Genomic DNA, 20,544 nt, shown 5'->3' on the forward strand with positions numbered 1-20,544 from the left:
GGGAAGAGGGGATTTCCCTAGATTGAGTTTTAGTCTCCCTCAGCTTCTGATCTGAGGCCAGGCTTCTGCAGGCTGATGGAGGGTTTCTCTTATTCCTATCTATGCTAATCTGTGCTAGCTTTCTTAAGTTCAAAGTCTTTAGCAGTAGACAGCAAGAGGAAGAAAAGGTTCTGACCTTCACAGCTGGTTGGGCCTGTCTCTTTAGGCTGATGCCCCTAAAGACCAGCCTTACAGTTCAAACTGTTCCCCTTCAATCCTTTTTTTTTTTTTGATGATACAGTCACAGGAATCCAGGTAGAGCACACAGTTGGGAAATATCCATGAATAGAGATATTTCTATCCTGAGACAGGGAGAGAGAGGCTCCTTCCAGTCCAAGGGCCAGGAAAGAGAGCCACAAGACCAACTATCTCTCCAAATACCTCTCCCCCCACCAACTGTCATTCTTGTCAATATCTTCCCTCAAACATTCCAACTGCTATTTGTTCCACCTGAGTAGCAGACAGTCGAGAACTTGCTTCAGTTTTCCTTTCCATATAAGAATTGATGCAGAGCAAAAGGAGCAGAACCAGGAGAACATTATACACAGAGACTGATACACTGTGGCACAATCTAACGTAATGGACTTCTCTACTAGCAGCAATGCAATGATCTAATTCTGAGACAATTCTGAGGGACTTATGAGAAAGAACACTATCCACATCCAGAGAAATAACTGTGGGAGTAGAAACACAGAAGAAAAACATTTGCTTGATCACATGGTCCTATGGGGATATGATTGGGGATGTTGACTTTAAATGATCACTCTATTGCAAATATTAATAATATAGAAATTGGTTTTGATCAATGATACATGTAAAACCCATTGGAATTGCTTGTTGGCTCTAGGAAGGGGGAGGAAGAAGGGAGGGGAAAGAACATGAATCATTTTCCCATATTCTAAATTAAGTAATTAAATAAATAAATTTTAAAAATAAAAAAAAAAGAAATGCTAGCTTTAGCAATAAAGAAAAGAAAAAGAAGGAATTAAAGTAGGCAATGAGGAAATTTAACCATTACTCTTTGTATATGATATGATGGTATACTTAGAGAATCAACTAAAAAACTTATTGAAATATTAATAACTTTAGTATTGTTGCAGAATACAAAATAAATCCACATACATCATCAACATTTCTATCTAGTAGTAGTCTCTCGGTGACTGAGAATGACAATTGTCTTTGTGTGTTTTCATCTATGGTGTACCTTCATACGGCTTTGAAGTCCAAAGACTGAGGCACACAGTTTGTGGCACGTGGGGCATGGAACGCCAGTTGTTACGGGAGGTGCAGTTGTGGCCTGGTGTTGGCGTTCACGCGCAGCGGCAAGACATCGACGTCGCTCATCTTCAAAGGTGGTGGCGGCATGGTTAATGTGGGTTCGCCAGCTGCTTCTGACAGAGGCAGCAAGTTCTAGTTGCTTTGGTGTAATGCCAGCCCGCTTCAAGTTTGACTTTAGCTGATCCTTGTATCTTTTCTTTGGTTGGCCTTGTTTCCTGAGTCCAGCTGACAGTTCACCATAGAATACCTGTCTTGGTATTTGCTGTGGGTCCATGCAGATGACGTGTCCAGACCATTGTAGCTGGGTTTTGAGGATCATGGCTTCAATACTGGTGGAGTTGGCTCTGTCAAAGACTTCCTGGTTGTTGATTCAGTCCTGCCATTGGATCCTCATGATTGATTGGAGAGAACATTGGTGGAATTGCTCCAGCTGCTTCATGTGCATCTCTGAACTGGTTCCATTTCTCAGTTGGGCTTCCAGTGAGTAGTCCCTTGACAGACAGCTTGTTGTCCAGGCAGGACTGGAATGTTTGCAAATAAGATGGATTTCTAAGACGACTCACGTAAAATGCGCGAACTGTCTGGGCCTGTTTTGGATGGCGAGGTGCAATGCGCATTTGAAGAGTTGCTCTAACCAATCGGTGGTCTGTCCAGCATTCAGCTCCTCTCATGGCTCTGGTGATCTGTACATCCTGTATGTCTCGCCAGCATACATGATGTAGTCAATGAGATGCCACTGCTTTGATTGTGGGTGCATCCATATTGTTTTATATTTGTTCGCCATTCTAAACACAGTGTTCATGATGGTGAGTTCGAACTCTGAGCATTTGCTGAGTAGCAGTAGGCCGTTGTTCATTTTGCCCACGCCGTGTTTGCCGAACACTCTTTTCCATCTTTCATGGCCCTGGCCAACGTGGGAGTTAAAGTCTCCCAGTGGTATCAGCTTGTCATTGGTGGGCACTGAGTGCAAGACGGTGCTCAGGTCAGAGTAGAACTGCTCGATGGTCTCCTCTATGCTGGTCAGTGTTGGGGCATATGAGCTGATGATTGTGGCATACCGGTCTTTGCTGAGAGGCAAACGGATCTTCATGAGCCTCTCACTGATGCCCACAGGCAAATCTGGCAGCTGTTTGAGCAAACTGGTCTTGATGGCCAGGCCAACACCGTGGATTCTGTCTTCATTTGAGGCTCTACCTTTCCAGAAGAAGGTGTATCCAGTGGTGGGTTCGCTGAGTGATCCTTCTTCTGGTAAGCGTGTTTCGCTTAAGGCTGCAATGTCGATGTTATATCGCGCCAGTTCTTTACCGATTAGAGCTGTTCTTCTCTCAGGTCTTGGGGTATTCTCTCTGTCAAGTAATGTTCTGATGTTCCATGCTCCTAGTAGGAGTTTCTTTGTGTTTTGTTTTCTTTGATTTCAACCGCTTAAAGGGATGATCCCGCCAGCCACGGTGTGCTGACCGGGTGTTTGTAGGGCAGGCAATGTTTGGGACACCTTTTCTAGTCCCCTCTCTTGATTAGGGTGAGCAGTGCTGTCCTAGAGAGGGCTGCTCAGTCGCCCAGGATGCTGCCGAACGTCTCTGCTGCCCAAGTACAGGTCTGAGTGACCACTGGTCCGTGGGCCACCTATGTGCAGGATCATGACTATAGCTGCCAGTGGTCACCTCCACCTGTTGCGTCGCCACTCCCCCATCGCCGCAGGTCTTGATAGACGATGGACGGAGTTAGGACTCATGAGTGTGCACAAAGATACTTGTGTGTGAAAGAGATTTAAGTGGAAAAGTCGATGCACAGAGACAGTCCCACTCTCTCGGCATTGGAAACCTGGGTCCAGTGGCACGAAAAGTCGTTACACCTGAAGTCTTCCTCAGCTGCATTGGATGGGCGTGTTGTCTTTTTTGCTCCAACACGCCCTAAGCACTCCACAGTGCTTTGCTGTGTTACCATCTCAGCCTTTGAACCTTCTTGTTGGTTTCTTCCGCCTGTTCTGCCAAAACAATCTTCACATGCTGGATGAGTAAAGCCCTAGTTCACCAGGGGTCGACGACCCAATGGCTACCCTCACAAAGTTTTTCTATATACTACCCATAAAAACATTTCTATATACTACCCATAAAGTCCAGGAACAAAAGTTAGAAAGAGAAATTCCATTTTAAATTACTCTAAACAATATAAAATACCTAGGAATCTACTTGCCAAGGCAAACACAGGAATTATATAAACACAATTGCAAAACATTTTTCACACAAAGTCAGATCTAAACAATTGAAAAAATATGAATTGCTCATGGGTAGGCTGAACTAATATAATAAAAATGAAAATTCTACCTATATTATTTTATTTACTCAGTGACATACCAATCAAAGTGCTAGTAATTATTTTATAGAACTAGAAAAAATAATTACAAAATTTATCTGGAAGAACAAAAGGTCAAGAATATCAAGGAAACTAATGAAAAATGGTATGAAGGAAGGTTGCCTTGTGGTACCAGATCTCAAACTGTTTTAAATAGCATTAATCATCAAAACAGTCTGATACTGGCTAAGAAACAGAACAGCAGATCAATAGACTAGATACAATATATATATATACAATATACAGGGGTAAATGACCTTAGCAGCCTAGTGTAAAATTGAGATTTGAACTCTGGACTTCAATCCCCACAAGCCCTTGCTCCACTTCCCCAAAATGCTTTGTAATCTCACGGGAATTCTGAGGTGGGCCGAGATCGAGGAAGGATTTAAGCTGGTGGCAAAGGTTTTTGGGTCTCTTTTTGGACTTCCGTTTTGGAGCAGACGTGGCTCTTTCCATAATGTAGGTGAGGTCTTGTCTAGGCCTCTGGCCTAGGCACGTTTTCCTTATCCTGTATTTTCTTTAATCCTTAATCCTTAATAAACCTCTAAAAAATATAATACTCCTTGCAGAGAGAAGCTAATGCCTCACCTGCCTCAGTCTCCCCTAAATTTTAATCTTTACAGTTGGCGACCACGAAGTGATTAAAAACTCTCAATCTTCTGATTTAATCTTTATAGCTAGTGCCTAGAATTTTTTTAAGCCATGTCTGTCCAAGATGCTTTTTAGAAAACTATCTTGATCAGCTCCTGCCTGCGGCCCTCTCCTGCTCCTACTTCTGCAGCCTCTCACCTGTGCCCGAGCTCCCAGCCCTGCTTGTCTTTTCTTTTTACCCTCGCAAAGCTGTTGATCAGCTCCTGCCTGCCTGCCGCCGCCATCCGCTTCGGATAGCCGCTTCTCCTGGCCCCACCCCGGCTGCCCGCTCCGCTTGGCCCTGCTTGTCTGCGCTCTGGCTCTGGCCCCAGCCCAGCGGACTTTCTCTCGATCACCTGGCCCACCCGATTCAACCAAGATTGTAATCACCTGGTGACCTGCCTGCCCAACAAACCCAGATCCTTGGCGGGTAACAAAACGGGGTGAGGGGTGTATTGGCTCCACGTGGGCGGCCTGGGCTCCACATGGACTGGGGCAGGAGGAGGTATCAGAGCAGGGGAGAGAGAAAAAGGGAGAGAAGAAACAGATTTTTTCAAACAGAAACTTAATAACAATGGGCTGTTTAAAAGGATACCTTTTGACTCTTCTGGTAATTTCATTGACTTCACCTGCCTGTCAGGGAGCAGACTCAGCCCAAAGATTCAACTTTAACTTTGGGGAGGCAAATGGGTGGCTCAGCGAACTGATAGCCAGGCCTAAAGACATACAGTCCTGGGTTAAAATCTGGCCTCAGATACTTCCCAGCTGTGGGGCCCTGGACAGGTCCCTTGAACCCCATTGCCTAGCCCTTACCACTCTGCCTTCGGACAATAAACATTTAAATGGATAAGAACCCAAGGAACTTAAAGGCTATATTTTGAGGCATTTCAAACTCCAATGGTTTATAAAAATCTCTGTATTCTATTGCATTTTTTGTTATGGTTTAACTTTGTGATTTTAAGTTCATATATTACTGGATTCAATATTCTGTTACACTGAAGGTTGATTGAATTTATTTTAAATGTACTGAGTTTTACAATTCTGTTTTTCCCCTATAACTGTGCTGAACAAATATTATTGTAATTAAGCCCATATGAAAAAAAAACAGCCTTTATATTTTGACTTTGTAAATTATCACATAGATGGACTTCAGAACTGGTTACAATTGCTAGAACAACTTTTGGAAAATTTAATGTGCTAAATATCTCAAATGATTTTAAGGGTTTTTTAAATATGATTTTTGGAATTTTTTTTAACAATCTCTGGTTATTTTTGCCTGCCCCTACCGTGAGGTAAGGCCAATTGTAGCCGAAGTGAAATACATTTTATAACCTCCAACCTTTCCGCATTTCTAAATATGTGAATGGAAGTTGGGGCAGTTAATCTCAGGGCATTTGTACCCCTAAAAAGCCTCCAAGATAAAGGAGCAACCCTTTATTTATGCTCTTCAGCTCACTATTTTACTTCTACCAGAATGATATATAGATTTCTTGATTATGTTCTTAACCCAAGATGAGTTTTATTATGTTTAAATACCAAGGTTGAAAGATTGCTACGTTTGTAAAAATTGTGACAAATATCCATCGATTCATAGATTTAAAATGCCATACAGCAACTTATGTGAAATATGAAAGTGTGTTTGTTTGCTATTGTAATTAATTGGGCTATTGAGAATTTGGGGGATTTTGATACCTACATATTTGTACTACTGTATTTTTAAAAATGAAAAATTGTTAACCTTGTTCAACTCATTTGCCTTCTACTCACAGTGAGCATGGCCAGATATTAAGAGGAAATGGATCTCATTTTTGGTGAGAAAGTCTTGTAATCTTTATTTTCTTAGCTGACACAGTGTGTCAATGATTATAAGCTATATTTTGGAATTTTTTTAAGACTTTTATTATATTTTTCTTGCATGTGCAATATACTATTTATTTTTTTATTTTTTTTCTCTCCTTTTTATATTTGAAGCACATGTCACCAGCATTAAGATTTTCTTTAACTTTTTGACTTTTCAGTAATACAAGTGTAAGATACATTTGCTAATGCATGCCCTAAAAAGCTAGAGACTATAAAAACAACGCCACTAATTATTTAAATAAATTATGGGAATTTGCTTAATGATTCTGTCTGATTCCAGGACAAGATATACATACAAGAGCCATTGCATAGGGCCAAAGAAAAGCCAATCCAGGATGGATTGATGCACTTCTAGGCCAATACAAAGGTCTTGAACCTAGTGTGAAGACTCGAGGTTACTGTGTTTATCATTGCTAGACATAGGCTTTCCTTGTGTCCACACTCACTCTGAAGATACTCACAGACGAATATCCCCAAACTTGGCTCCTACTTGGCTCATAATCTGGTCCCTTTTCTGCCTCTCATAGTGTGATACCTTTCTGTAGTCCTGGCTACTGACTGGGGAAATGCATCATTGCTTAGATTATTTTAATTGGGCCCTGATTCAAGGACCTGTTATAGATTTATTTTTCTTTTTACTTGGAATTTTACACATAAGACTTTTGATAGTCTATATTTTCATCCAGAAATTTTTCTTTTTTATTTGGATTTTTCTGATATCTTTTTAATATCTCTTGCCAATTGATTCATATACCTCATACCTCAGCCATGCATCCATAAGTGATCCTTTTTTTTTAATCACCCTCTTAACGGGGGGAATGTAAAAAATATCATTATTTAAATTGCAAAGTTTAAATTCCTTTTGAGAAGAATTTTAGGTAAAAAAGAAGCTACCTCTTTGAATCCAGAACTGAACTGTTGGAGAAGCCACCATGAAGAAGCCTCCAGACCACAAACTGCACAAAAATGAACTTTGGGTGTAGTTGATTGAACATTTATTTGTATGTATACTTTCATGCCAAAGGGGACTGTCCCCTAACTGGCTTTCTGTCAATGCATCCAGTAATTATTGGTTTTGTTCTTTTTTCTTTTATCCTCAAATTATTGTAATCTTTAAATTGATTATGTTTTTATGATCCTTTGGGGAAGGACTTCTTCCCAGAGGATCAAACGGGGGGAATGTAAAATTGAGATTTGAACTCTGGACTTCAATCCCCACAAGCCCTTGCTCCACTTCCCCAAAATGCTTTGTAATCTCAGGGGAATTCTGAGGTGGGCCAAGATCGAGGAAGGATTTAAGCTGGTGGCAAAGGTTTTTGGGTCTCTTTTTGGACTTCCGTTTTGGAGCAGACGTGGCTCTTTCCATAATGTAGGTGAGGTCTTGTCTAGGCCTCTGGCCTAGGCACGTTTTCCTTATCCTGTATTTTCTTTAATCCTTAATCCTTAATAAACCTCTAAAAAATATAATACTCCTTGCAGAGAGAAGCTAATGCCTCACCTGCCTCAGTCTCCCCTAAATTTTAATCTTTACACTAGTGTTTGATAAGCCCAAAGATCCCAGCTTTGGGAATAAGAACTCACTCTAACAAAAACTGCTGGGAAATTGGAAAACAGTATGACTGAAGCTAAGTATAGACCAATATTTCACACCTTATACCCATGTTGGTGAACCTATGGCATGCATGCCAGAGAGGGTTGCTCCCCTACTCCTGTCCACTGTGCCTGAGGACATTTCTCACATGACCCGCCCCTGTGCTTAGCAGCCCATTGGGAGCTCTTCCTCCCTCCCCTGTCTGGAGAAAGACGAAGGGCTGACGTGAGTTGTGATGGTTGCAGTTTCAGCACTCTGTCTCTAAAAGGTTTGTCATCACTGCCCTATACTAAGATAAGGTCAAAATAAATAGATGATTTAGATACAAAGAGTGATACCATAACTAAATTAGGGAAACACAGAATAATTTACTTGGCAGATCTTTGGAGAGGGGAAGAATTTATGACTAAATGAGAGAGTATGATAAGATATAAAATGAATAATTTTGATTATATTAAATTTAAAAGCTTTTGTACAAACAAAACTAATATAACCAAGATTAGAAAGAAAACATCAAACTTAGAAAAAATTTTTTAACAAATTTCTCTCATAAAGGTCGAATTTCTCAAATTTAGAAAGAGCTAATTGATTTATTTGTAAGACTTATTATAATTTTATTATTTATAAGAATTCAAGCCATTCCCCCATTTACTAATACTAAAAATGACAACAAGCAATTTTCAGATGAAGAAATCAAAGCCAATAATAATCATATGAAAATGTTCTAAATCTCTCTTGATTAGAGAAATGCAAATTAAAACAACTGATGTACCACTTCACACCTTTCAAATTAAACAAAATGACAGTAAAGTATAGTGATAAATGTTGGAGGAGATGTGGCAAAATTGGGACACTAATGCATTATTTTTTGTGGGTTTTGTGTGTGTTTTTATTTTCCATCTAAAATATAATGCTTTATTGAGAGAGAGATGGGAGGAGGGGCACTGTCTCAAGCCATGAACCCAAGACAGATGCCCCCAAGGGATTACAGAGAAAATGCAGGGCACTGCCTCAAGTTGTGACTTAAGACAAATCCCCAAAACTAATGCATTGTTGGTGAAGTTGTGAACTGATCCAACCATTCCGGAGGGTAATTTGGGACTATAGCCAGTTATAAAACTGTACATAGCCTTTGATCCAGGAATACCATTACTAGATCTTTGTCCATAGAGATCATAAAAAGGGGAAAGGACCTATTTGTAAAAAGTTATTTATAACAACTCTTTTTGTAGTGGGGCAAAGAATTAGATTTTGAGAGGATGCCCATCATGGGGGAATGGCTAAACAAATTGTGGTACATATTGGTGATGGAATACTATTATGTTATAAGAAATAATAAGCAAGATAATTTCAGAAAAAGCTGGAAAGATCTGTGGGAACTGATACAGAGTAAAATAAGTAGAACTGGGAGAACATTGTACTCAGTAACAGCAATATTGTACAATGATTATCTTTGGAAAATTGGCTATTCTCAGAAATGGATTGATCTGGGACAATCCTGAAAGACTTGTGATGGGAATGTTATCCACCTCTAGAGAAAACTGTTGTAGTTGTCTTTTACATCAGTGTATTTATTTATTCATTTTCTTTTGAGGTTTTGGTTATGTAGGACTTTGCTCTTACAACAATGAATGTGGAATATGTGTTTTGCATGATGATAAAAAATTTTTTTTAATTATCAAACTACTAGAAGTACCTCGTTTCACATGAGAAATAAACAGAAGTCATTATAGTCTAATGTATTATTTTGATTTTTATTTTTTGAGGTTCCTTCCCATGTGAGTCTCCTGTGTTGGCAATGCATGAAGAAAATGTTTATACTGTGGAGCCAAACCGGGTTCAAGTTCGCACTTGGCAGGTAAATTGCTGATGAGATGGAAATGGTGTTAATATTAAAATTCTCTGGAGATTGTATCTTAATTCATAATTTTATTAAGAATTTTATTTATTATTTATTACAAATTATTGTGAATTATGAATAAATTGATTATTTATAATTTTTATGAATATTAAATGACAAAAAGGCAACCAGAAAAAGAAAAGTCTGAGTTCTTTCAGAAGTTGTCATTCATTACAAGAGCCAAGGATTCTCCTGACACCAGGAGTCAGGAGACCTTTAGGGTGGCTGCTGAGTGCTGGTATCTACCACTATCTTTTCTTTATCCCATTATCTTAAGTAGTTTGTTTACAGACAAGCAACAGGTTTTATCTGTTCTTAGTCCAATCAGAGGGTGGGGTAAATTGCAAAACTTAATATTAAAACTCTACTATTTTTAAAATCCAAAATTAAATTGGGCCCTACTACAAAAAGTATGCAGACTGGTGTTAATTTTCACACTGGAAAGTGTTGATATGGAGAATTAGAGTCAAAACCTGTTTCTGACTTGTACCAGAAACATTTTTATATTTACTTATATTTAATACACTTTATCATGTTTCTGCTTTTAAAATGCCTACAAATGAGACTGTCATTGACAAAACAAAAATCCATTTCTGTTTAGTAAATTCTGTTTTATACCCATTTATCAACTGGAAGGAAGAATATCTTCTGATTTCTCAGTAGGAAGTTTTTTAAAGTGGGTCTTTATTTTTTTCCTAACCCCTGAGGTTCTAGTATCCTTCAAATTGGTGCTTCTGGCTAAGCAATGAAGGTCTGGCTTTGTTTTGCCCAATGAGAAATTAGGGGGAAAGAGAAAGACTGAATTCTTGATGGGTCAGACTTAAGGGTTGGAAAGAAGCAGCATCATTTAAAAAAATTTTTTTAGATATTACATTTTTATTTTTAAATTTTTTCCAAGATTACATGATTCATATTTTCTCCCTCCCCTCAACCCCTTCTCAGTTTACAAGCAATTCCACTGGGTTATACATTTATAATCACCTGACCCCATTTCTATATTATTCAATACCCCAAATCATATACCCATATAAAGAAGTGATAAATTATATGTTTTGTTCTGGATTTTTACTCCCCCATAGTTCTTTCTCGAGATGTGGATAGCATTCTTTCTCATAAGTCCCTCAGAATTGTGCTGGATCGTTGAATTGCTATTAGTAGCAAAGTCAATCACATTTGATTGTCCTACTTTCAGTTACTGTATATAACAATCTCCTGGTTCTGCTTATTTCGCTGTGAATCAGTTTATGTAGGCCTTTTCAGTTCTTATAGAAATCCATCAATTCATCATTCCTTATAGCACAATACTTTTCCGTCCACATCATATGCCACAATTTGTTCATCCTTTTCCCAATTGAGGAACATCTTGTTTTCCAATTTTTTGCTACCACAAAAAGTGCAGCTATAAATATTTTTGTACAAATAGATCCTTGCCTAGATTTTTAAAATCTCTTTTGGATATAAACCCAGAAATGGTATTGTTGGATCATAGGACATGCATTATTTTAAGGCTCTTTGGGCATAATTACAAATTGCCTTCCAGAATGGTTGGATCAATTCACAACTCCACCAGCAATACATTACTATCTCAATTTTGCCACATCCTCTCCAATATTTATTATTTCCCTTTATTGGTCACTTTGCTTGCTAGGTGTAAGGTAGTGCCTCAGGGTTGTTTTGATCTGCATTTCTCAAATCAGGAGGGATTTAGAACATTTTCTCATCTGATTATTGATATTGATAGTTTTGATTTCTTCATCTGAAAACTGCCTGTGTTCCTTGACCATTTGTCAAATGGGGAGTGATTTGATTTCTTATAAATTTGACTTAGTTCTTTGTATATTTGAGAAACTAGACTTTTTTTAAACTTTTAAACATTATTTTATTTGGTAATTTTCAAACATTATTCATTGGAAACAAATATCATTTTCTTTTCCTCCCCCCTCCTGCCTCCTCTCCCATAGCCGACACACAATTCCACTGGGTATCACATGTGTCCTTGATCCGAACCCATTTTCATGTTGTTGGTATTTGCATTACGGTGTTCATTTAGAGTTTCTCCTCAATCATATCCCCTCAACCCCTGTAGTCAAGCAGTTGCTTTTCCTCGGTGTTTTTACTCCCACAGTTTATCCTCTGCTTGTGGATAGTGTTTTTTCTCTTAGATCCCTGCAGATTGTTCAGGGACATTGTATTGACACTAATGGAGAAGTCCATTACGTTTGATTTTACCACAGTGTATCAGTCTGCTCCTTTCATTCTGCATCACTTCCTGGAGGTTGTTCCAGTCTCCATGGAATTCCTCCACTTTATTATTCCTTTTAGCACAATAGTATTCCATCATCAACATATACCACAATTTGTTCAGCCATTCTCCAATTGAAGGGCATCCCCTCATTTTCCAATTTTTGGCCACCACAAAGAGCACAACTATGAATATTCTTGTACAAGTCTTTTTGCTTATTCTCTCTTTGGAGTACAAACTCAGCAGTGCTATGGCTGGATCAAAGGGCAGACAGTTCTTTATCGCCCTTTGGGCATAGTTCCAAATTGCCCTCCAGAATGGCTAGATCAATTCACAACTCCACCAGCAATGAATTAATGTCCCTACTTTGCCACATTACCTCCAGGATTCATTACTTTCCTTAGCCAATCTAGGTGTGAGGTGATACCTCAGAGTTGTTTTGATTTGCATCTCTCTGATTATGAGAGATTTAGAACACTTTTTCATGTGCTTATTAATAGTTTTGATTTCTTTAAATGAAAACTGCCTATTCATGTCCCTAGCCCATTTATCAGTTGGAGAATGGCTTGATTTTTTGTACAATTGATTTAGCTCTTTGTAAAATTTAGTAATTAAACTTTGTCAGAGGTTTTTATGAAGATTGTTTCTGATTTTAGTTACATTGGTTTTGTTTGTACAAAACTTTTTAATTTGATGTAGTCAAAATTATTGATTTTACATTTTGTGATGCTTTCTAAGTCTTGCTTGGTTCTAAAATCTTTCCCTTCCCAAAGGTCTGACATGTATACTATTCTGTGTTCAACTAATTTACTTATAGTTTCCTTCTTTATGTTCAAATCATTCACCCATTCTGAATTTATCTTGGTGTAGGATGTGAGGCGTTGCTCCAAACCTAATCTCTCTCACACTGTCTTACAATTTTCCCAGCAGTTTTTATCAAATAATGGATTTTTGTCTCAAAAGCTGGGGTCTTAGACTGTCTTGCTGAGGTCATTTACCCCAAGTCTATTCCACTGATCCTCCTTTCTGTCTCTTAGCCAGTACCAAATTGTTTTGATGACCACTGCTTTATAGTATAGTTTGAGGTCTGCAAGTCCTCCTTCCTTTGCATTTTTTTTTTCATGATTTCCCTGGATATCCTTGATCTTTTGTTCTTCCAAATGAACTTAGTTATGGTTTTTTCTAATTCAGTAAAGAAGTTTTTTGGTAGTTCAATGGGTATGACACTAAATAAGTAAATTAATTTGGGTAGGATTGTCATTTTTATTATGTTAGCTCATCCCATTGTGACCGCGAAAATATTGTTTTCAAGACTGTGAATTGCTGAAACTGTAAAGATAATTTTTAGCGTCTTGATTTTATATCAAAAATAAGTGGTCGCCATGGGAAAAGTTCCCAAATGTGAAATACCCAAGTCAGCTGGGTTTTATGGAGATTTTAATTAATGTAAATGAAGAAATTAAGGAAAGGGAAAGAGACAGAGTAAGAGAGAATAGTAGGAAAGGGCTAGGGCCCATGTCAATGGCCTAGGCCTTTCTCTTTAAGAGAGAAACTAAGTCAGTCTTTAATCACTCACCACAAGATCTTTCCAAGCAAAACTCTAGTGTTTAGAGACCCGGAAGCCTCCTCTGACTACTGACCTCCAATTCAGCTACCAAAACTGAACTAATTCCAGAGCCCTCCAGCTCCTTCCTTTTAAAGAAAAATTTCTCTTGTGTCACCTCCCCTAAATTTTTACGTCTACCAATCACAGTAGACACTTTTCCTAGGATAGCCCATTCTTAGTTTTTAGTTCTCACCTTCTCTGGGTAGATTATATCTTTTGAGTACTTCACATCTCTTTGCTAAGCTTGCCCCTTGCAAATTGCCTGACCTTTTAGTGATTAATTTGACCTTCATAGGTACTTAGCACCCTTTTGTATTAGATCTAAAAATAGACCTAGCTTAAGGTTTTGGCCTCACTATAAGTATGAGTTAAGTACCTTCATTGTTCACTAAGGAGTTTTACAACTTTATCTTCCCCTAAAGTATGCCTAAGTATGGGTGGAGTAATTTTAAAGTTCCCACTACATTCCTGATCAAGTAACCTCCATTGTTTAAATGGGGAATAACCTTAACCATAACCTTGAGATAATGTTCTAAGGTAGAGTCTGAGAAATTTTAAGATTCACACCACCCATGAGCAATTAATGTTTTTCTAATTGTTTAGATCTAGTTTTAACTGTGTGGAGAGTGTTTTGTAGTTGTGTTCATATAGTTCCTGTGTTTGTCTCAGCAGATAGATTCCTAAGTATTTTATATTGTCTAGGGTGATTTTCAATGGTATTTCTCTTTCTAATTCTTGCTGCTGAAATGGGTTAAAGATATATAGAAATGCTGATGACTTATGCAGGTTTATTTTGTATCCTGCAACTTTGCTAAAGTTGTTGATTATTGCAACTAGCTTTTTGGTTGATTCTCTAGGATTCCTTAAGTAAACCATCATATCATCCGCAAAGAGTGATAGCGTGGTCTCCTCATTGCCAATTTTAATACCTTCAATTTCTTTTTCTTCTCTAATTGCTACTGCTAGTGTTTCTAGTACAATGTTAAATAATAGAGGTGATAATGGGCATCCTTGTTTTACTCCTGATCTTATTGGGAAAGCTTCTAGTTTATCCTCATTGCAGATGATGTTTGCTGTTGGTTTTAGTTATATACTATTTATTATTTTTAGGAAATGCCCTTCTATTCCTATACTTTCCAATGTTTTCGATAGGAATGGGTGTTGTATTTTATCAAAGCCTTTTTCTGCATCTATTGAGATAATCATGTGATTTTTGTCAGTTTGCTTGTTAATATGGTTAATTATGTGGATGGTTTTCCTAATATTGAACCATCCTTGCATTCCTGGTATGAATCCTGCTTGGTCATAGTGGATAACCCTTGTGATGACGTGCTGGAGTTTTTTTTGCTAGTATCCTATTTAAGATTTTTGCATCTTTATTCATTAGGGAGATTGGTCTATAGTTTTCTTTCTCTGTTTTTGACCTGTCTGGCTTTGGGATCAGTACCATGTTTGTGTCGTAGAATGAATTTGGTAGAACTCCTTCTTGGCTTATTCTGTCAAATAGTTTGCATAATATTGGGATTAGTTGTTCTTTGAATGTTTGATAGAATTCATTTGTGAATCCATCTAGACCTGGGGATTTTTTCTTAGGGAGTTCTTTGATGGCTTGTTCAATTTCTTTTTCTGAAATGGGGTTGTTAAGGTAATTTATTTCTTCCTCTTTTAGTCTGGGCACTTTATATTTTTTTAAGTATTCATCCATATCACCTAGATTGCCATATTTGTTGCCATATAATTGGGCATAGTAGTTTTTAATGATTACCTTAATTTCCTCTTCATTAGAGGTGAGGTCTCCCTTTTCATCTTGGATACTGTCAATTTGGTTTTTTTCTTTCCTTTTTTTAATTAGACTGACTAGCACTTTGTCTATTTTATTTGTTTTTTCAAAATACCAGCTTCTAGTCTTATTTATTAAATCAATAGTTCTTTGACTTTCAATTTGATTAATTTCTCCTTTGAGTTTTAGGATCTCTAATTTAGTCTTCACCTGAGGATTTTTAATTTGTTCACTTTCTAATTTTTTAATTTGCATGCCCAATTCATTGACCTCTGCCCTTTTAATTTGTTAATATATGAACTCAAGGATATAAATTCCCCCCTGAGTACTGCTTTGGCTGCAGAAAGGATGTCTCACCATTGTCATTTTCTTCAATGAAGTTATTAATTGTTTCTAAGGTTTGTTCTTTAACTAACTGGTTTTGGAGAATTGTATTGTTTAATTTCCAATTAATTTTCGATTTACCTCTCCATGTTCCCTTACTAATTATTATTTTCATTGCATTGTGATCTGAGAAGGTTTCATTTATTATTTCTGCTCTTTTGCACTTGTTTGCAATGTTTTTATGCCCTAATACATGGTCAATTTTTGTGAGTGACCATGTGCTGCTGAAAAGAAGGTATATTCCTTTTTGCCCCTATTTATTTTTTTCCACATATCTACTAACTCTAGTTTTTCTAAGATTTCATTCACTTCTCTTACCTCTTATTTATTTTTTGGTACAAAAACTCTTTAATTTAATATAATCAAATTTATTCATTTTAAATCTTGTAATGTTCTTTTTTCTTGCTTGGTTTTAAATTCTTCCCTTCTCCATAGATCTGACAGGTAGGCTATTCCACATTCCCCTAATTTACTCATTAATATCACTCTTTATGTTTAAGTCATACACCCTTTTTGAACTTACCTTGGTGTATAGGGTATGATATATTGATCTAAATCTAATTTTTGCCATATAGTTTTCTAATTTTCCTAGCAGTTTTTGTCAAATAGTTTTTGTCAAAAATTGAGATTTGGGGATTTATTGAACAATAGCTTGTTGAGGTCATTTACCCCTAATCTATCCCATTGATCTATCCTATCTCTTAGCCAGTACCATATTGTTTTGATGATCACTGCTTTATAGTACAGTTTAAGATCTGGTACTTCTAAGCCACCATCCTTCACATCTTTTTTCATTAGTTCCCTTGATATTTTTTATCTTTTGTTCTCCATGCTGTGGGTTCAGGGCCTTCCCTGACCATGGCTTTGGGGGTCCTTGACTGGGTGTGGTGGTGAAGGTGCGAATGAATGATGGGAAGACAGTTGAGAGTGTCAGCCTGTAGCCAGGCATCACAAGGAAATGCTTCACTTGGCCCAGGGTTGTCTTTATTTTTATGATTACATATTTCCTTGGCACACAGCTTCACTATTCAACATATATGTTCTTTACAGATAATTGGATAAGTCATACATTAACTTTTAACAAATCATTTGATTTACATTCTGTGATTATGCTACATACTATGTTATTATTGATTCTGACAACACACACACAAAGCTTTTGCAAAAGATAAATGTTTTCTTCTCATAGGCAGTATAACTAGAGGTCAGTTCTCATTAACCTGTGAGGTGCTGGGACTTGTGGACAAGCTAAGAAAAATCATTTGTTACTTTTAATAAAATAATCAGGTTTTTTAAGGAGACAATCAACAAAACACTGTTGCCAAGTTGAGGGTCAAAGGGTATCAGAAACATAGGTTTTTTTTTTAATATCAGGTTAATCATTTTTCTAATGTTTCACTGAGGTTTCCAAGACAGATTACTGCCAAGAGCTCAGGGCCTGCCTTGCTCACAGCTTCAAGGGTCCTCAGTTAGGTGTGGTGGCAAAGGTGTAAATGAGTGATGGAAGACAGCTATATGTGTCAGCCTGGGACCAAGCTTTATATGGAACTGCTTCACTAGGCCCAGGGTTAGCTTTTATTTTTATACCCCAATGAATACATATTTTCTTGGCACACAGCTACATTATTCAACCTACATGTTCAAATGCAGATAATTGGTTAAATGATACATTAACTTTTTTTTTAATATATTTTATTTGATCATTTCCAAGCATTATTCGTTAAAGACATAGATCATTTTCTTTTCCTCCCCCCCACCCCCCATAGCCGACGCGTAAGTCCACTGGGCATTAGATGTTTTCTTGATTTGAACCCATTGCTTTGTTGATAGTATTTGCATTAGAGTGTTCATTTAGAGTCTGTCCTCTGTCATGTCCCCTCAACCTCTGTATTCAGGCAGTTGCTTTTTCTCGGTGTTTCCACTCCCATAGTTTATCCTTTGCTTATGAATGGTGTTTTTTTCTCCTGGATCCCTGCAAGTTGTTCAGGGACATTACACCGCCACTAATGGAGAAGTCCATTACGTTCGATTATACCACAGTGTATTAGTCTCTGTGTACAATGTTCTCCTGGTTCTGCTCCTCTCGCTCTGCATCACTTCCTGGAGGTTGTTCCAGTCTCCATGGAACTTCTCCACTTTATTATTCCTTTTAGCACAATAGTATTCCATCACCAACATATACCACAGTTTGTTCAGCCATTCCCCAATTGATGGGCATCCCCTCGTTTTCCAGTTTTGGGCCACCACAAAGAGCGCAGCTATGAATATTTTTGTACAAGTCTTTGTGTCCATTATCTCTTTGGGGTACAGACCTAGCAGTGCTATGGCTGGGTCAAAGGGTAGATATTCTTTTGTCGCCCTTTGGGCATAGTTCCAAATTGCCCTCCAGAATGGTTGGATCAATTCACAGCTCCACCAGCAATGAATTAATGTCCCAGCTTTGCCACATCCCCTCCAGCATTCATTACTTTCCTTTGCTGTTATGTTAGCCAATCTGCTAGGTGTGAGGTGATACCTCAGAGTTGTTTTGATTTGCATCTCTCTGATTATAAGAGATGTAGAACACTTCTTCATGTGCTTGTTAATAGTTTTGATTTCTTTATCTGAGAACTGCCTATCCATTTCCCTTGCCCATTTATCAATTGGAGAATGGCTTGATTTTTTGTACAATTGATTTAGCTCATTATAAATATGAGTAATTAAACCTTTGTCAGAGGTTTCTATGAAGATTTTTTCCCAATTTGTTGTTTCCCTTCTGGATACATTAACTTTTAACAAATTGTTTGATTAACATTCTGTGATCATTCTATATACTTTTATTGTTACTATTGATTCAGACAGGATACACAAAGCTTTTGCAAAAGATAAATGATTTCATCATAGGTGGAGTAGCTATAGATTAATTTTCTCATTAACCTGTGAGGTGCTTGAGCTTGCGGACAATCAAAGAAAATCATTTGTTTCTTTTAATAAAAATAGATAATCAATCCAAAGTTGTAGAGACAATTGGCAAACCCTGCAGCCAAGTCGAGGGATCAAAGGGGTAACAGAAACACAACAAAGTTTTAATATTAAACTAATCATTTTTTCAGAGTTTCATGGGGATTTCCCAAGATGGATTCCAGTTGGTAAATCAAATCACTGAGGCATGGTGTACTAAGGCATGGTATACAAGCTTCTCCCTAGGATGATTGATGTGTTGACTTAGGAGAATTTGTTCTATGCATGGGAGTGGGGAATTTCTGAACACAGCTTTGTTAAGAGTTATATGCATAAGCAGAAGTTAACCCATGATAGTCTTTTAGGTTTGGTTTTGTGAGTTTGATCTTTTGGTGGTATTCTGGGGGGAAAGTGTGCAAGTATTTTGCTCTTATATTATTCTTCCTGAAGCTGGGGAGAGAACAATAATCATAGCATTTCTAATAGTAAGGGATGATAGTGAGAGAAGACACTCAGAGGGGGGCTGAGTGGGTGTCTCCATCCGGCCAAGGAGCCACTTTGTGACTTCCTGGTCTCTACATGTCAAGACATTGTGGCTTGATGGCCCCCAGCATATTACCTATGTTTTAGTTGGTAAAATAAGTCAGTGAGGCATAACGTACCAGCCTCTACCTGAAGGGTAATTATTATACTAGCTTAGGAGAGTTTGTACCTGGCCTATACATGGGGGTGGGGAATTCTAAGTGCAGTTTTGTTAGAAGTTTAACTCATAGGAGTTTTTAGGTTTGATTTTGTAAGTATGATCTTTTGGTGATATTCTGGGGGAATAAAGTGAAGCATCTGTATTAATCCTGTAGGCATTTTGCTCTCATATTATTTTTCCTGAAGCTAGGGGGAGAACAATAATAACAATTCCAATAATTAGAGATATTAGAGAGAGAAGTCACACAGATGGGGGCTGAGTGGGTATCTCCATCCTTCCTGGTGGCCACTTTGTGACCTCTGATTTCCATGTGCGACCATGTCAAACAGCGTGGCTTTGATGGCCTTCGGCACTTCCAGATGAATTTTTTAATTATTTTTTTCTAATTCTATAAAATAGTTTTTTGGTAGCTTGATAGGTATGGCACTGAATAAATAAATTAATTTAGGTAGGATTGTCAATTTTATTATATTAGTTCATCTTACCCATGTACAATTAATGTTTTTCCAGTTGTTTAGATCGTTTTATTTGTGTGATAAGTGTTTTGTAACTACAAAAAAAAAATATTTTGTGTTCATATCATTCTTGTGTTTGTCTTACCAGACAGATTCCCAAATATTTTATTTGATTTAGAGTGATTTTAAATGGAGTTTCTCTTTCTAATTCTTGCTGCTAATTTTTGTGGGAAATATATAGGAATGCTGATGATTTATGTGGGTTTGTTTTGTATCCTGCAACTTTGCTAAAGTTATTAATTATTTCAGCTAGCTTTTTGGATGATTTTCTAGGATTCTCTAATTATACTATAATATCATCTGCAAAGAGTGATAGTTTAATTTCCTCATTTTCTATTTAATTTCCTTTTCTTTTTCTTCTCTAATTGCTACAGCTAGCATTTCTAGTACAATATTAAATAATAGTGGTGATAATGGGCATCCTTGCTTCACTCCTGATCTTATTAGGAAGGCTTCTAACTTATCCCCTTTGCAGATGATAGTTGCTGCTGGATTTAAATAAACACTAATTATTTTGAGGGAAGGCCCTTTCATTCCTATGTTTTCAAGTGTTTTTAATAGAAATTAATGTTAGCTTCATTTTTTTAAAGAAAAGAGCAATGTTTGGGAAGTTGAAAAGGCTGGAAGATGGAGAAAAATAATTTATTCAGCATTTGGTATGTGCCAGACTGCTAAAACTTAACAAATATTATTTCATTTGATCCTCACAACAACCTTGCCAGAT

At 37.5% G+C, this 20,544-nt stretch overlaps 1 protein-coding gene across 4 annotated transcripts in view; it reads left to right on the top strand.

Annotated features, from left to right (window-relative positions):
* IFT140 (intraflagellar transport 140) overlaps positions 1-20,544 on the top strand; it is a 231,693-nt gene that overhangs the window by 90,573 nt on the left and 120,576 nt on the right. For all 4 annotated transcript variants that reach the window (XM_016424171.2, XM_001364644.4, XM_056805652.1 and 1 more), the window contains one exon: positions 9,517-9,608. In XM_016424171.2, coding sequence (XP_016279657.1) covers positions 9,517-9,608 — 92 coding nt within the window. The remainder of the gene's footprint in view (positions 1-9,516; positions 9,609-20,544) is intronic.

The sequence above is a fragment of the Monodelphis domestica genome, chromosome 7 (assembly GCF_027887165.1).
Source record: "Monodelphis domestica isolate mMonDom1 chromosome 7, mMonDom1.pri, whole genome shotgun sequence".
NCBI lineage: Eukaryota > Metazoa > Chordata > Mammalia > Didelphimorphia > Didelphidae > Monodelphis > Monodelphis domestica.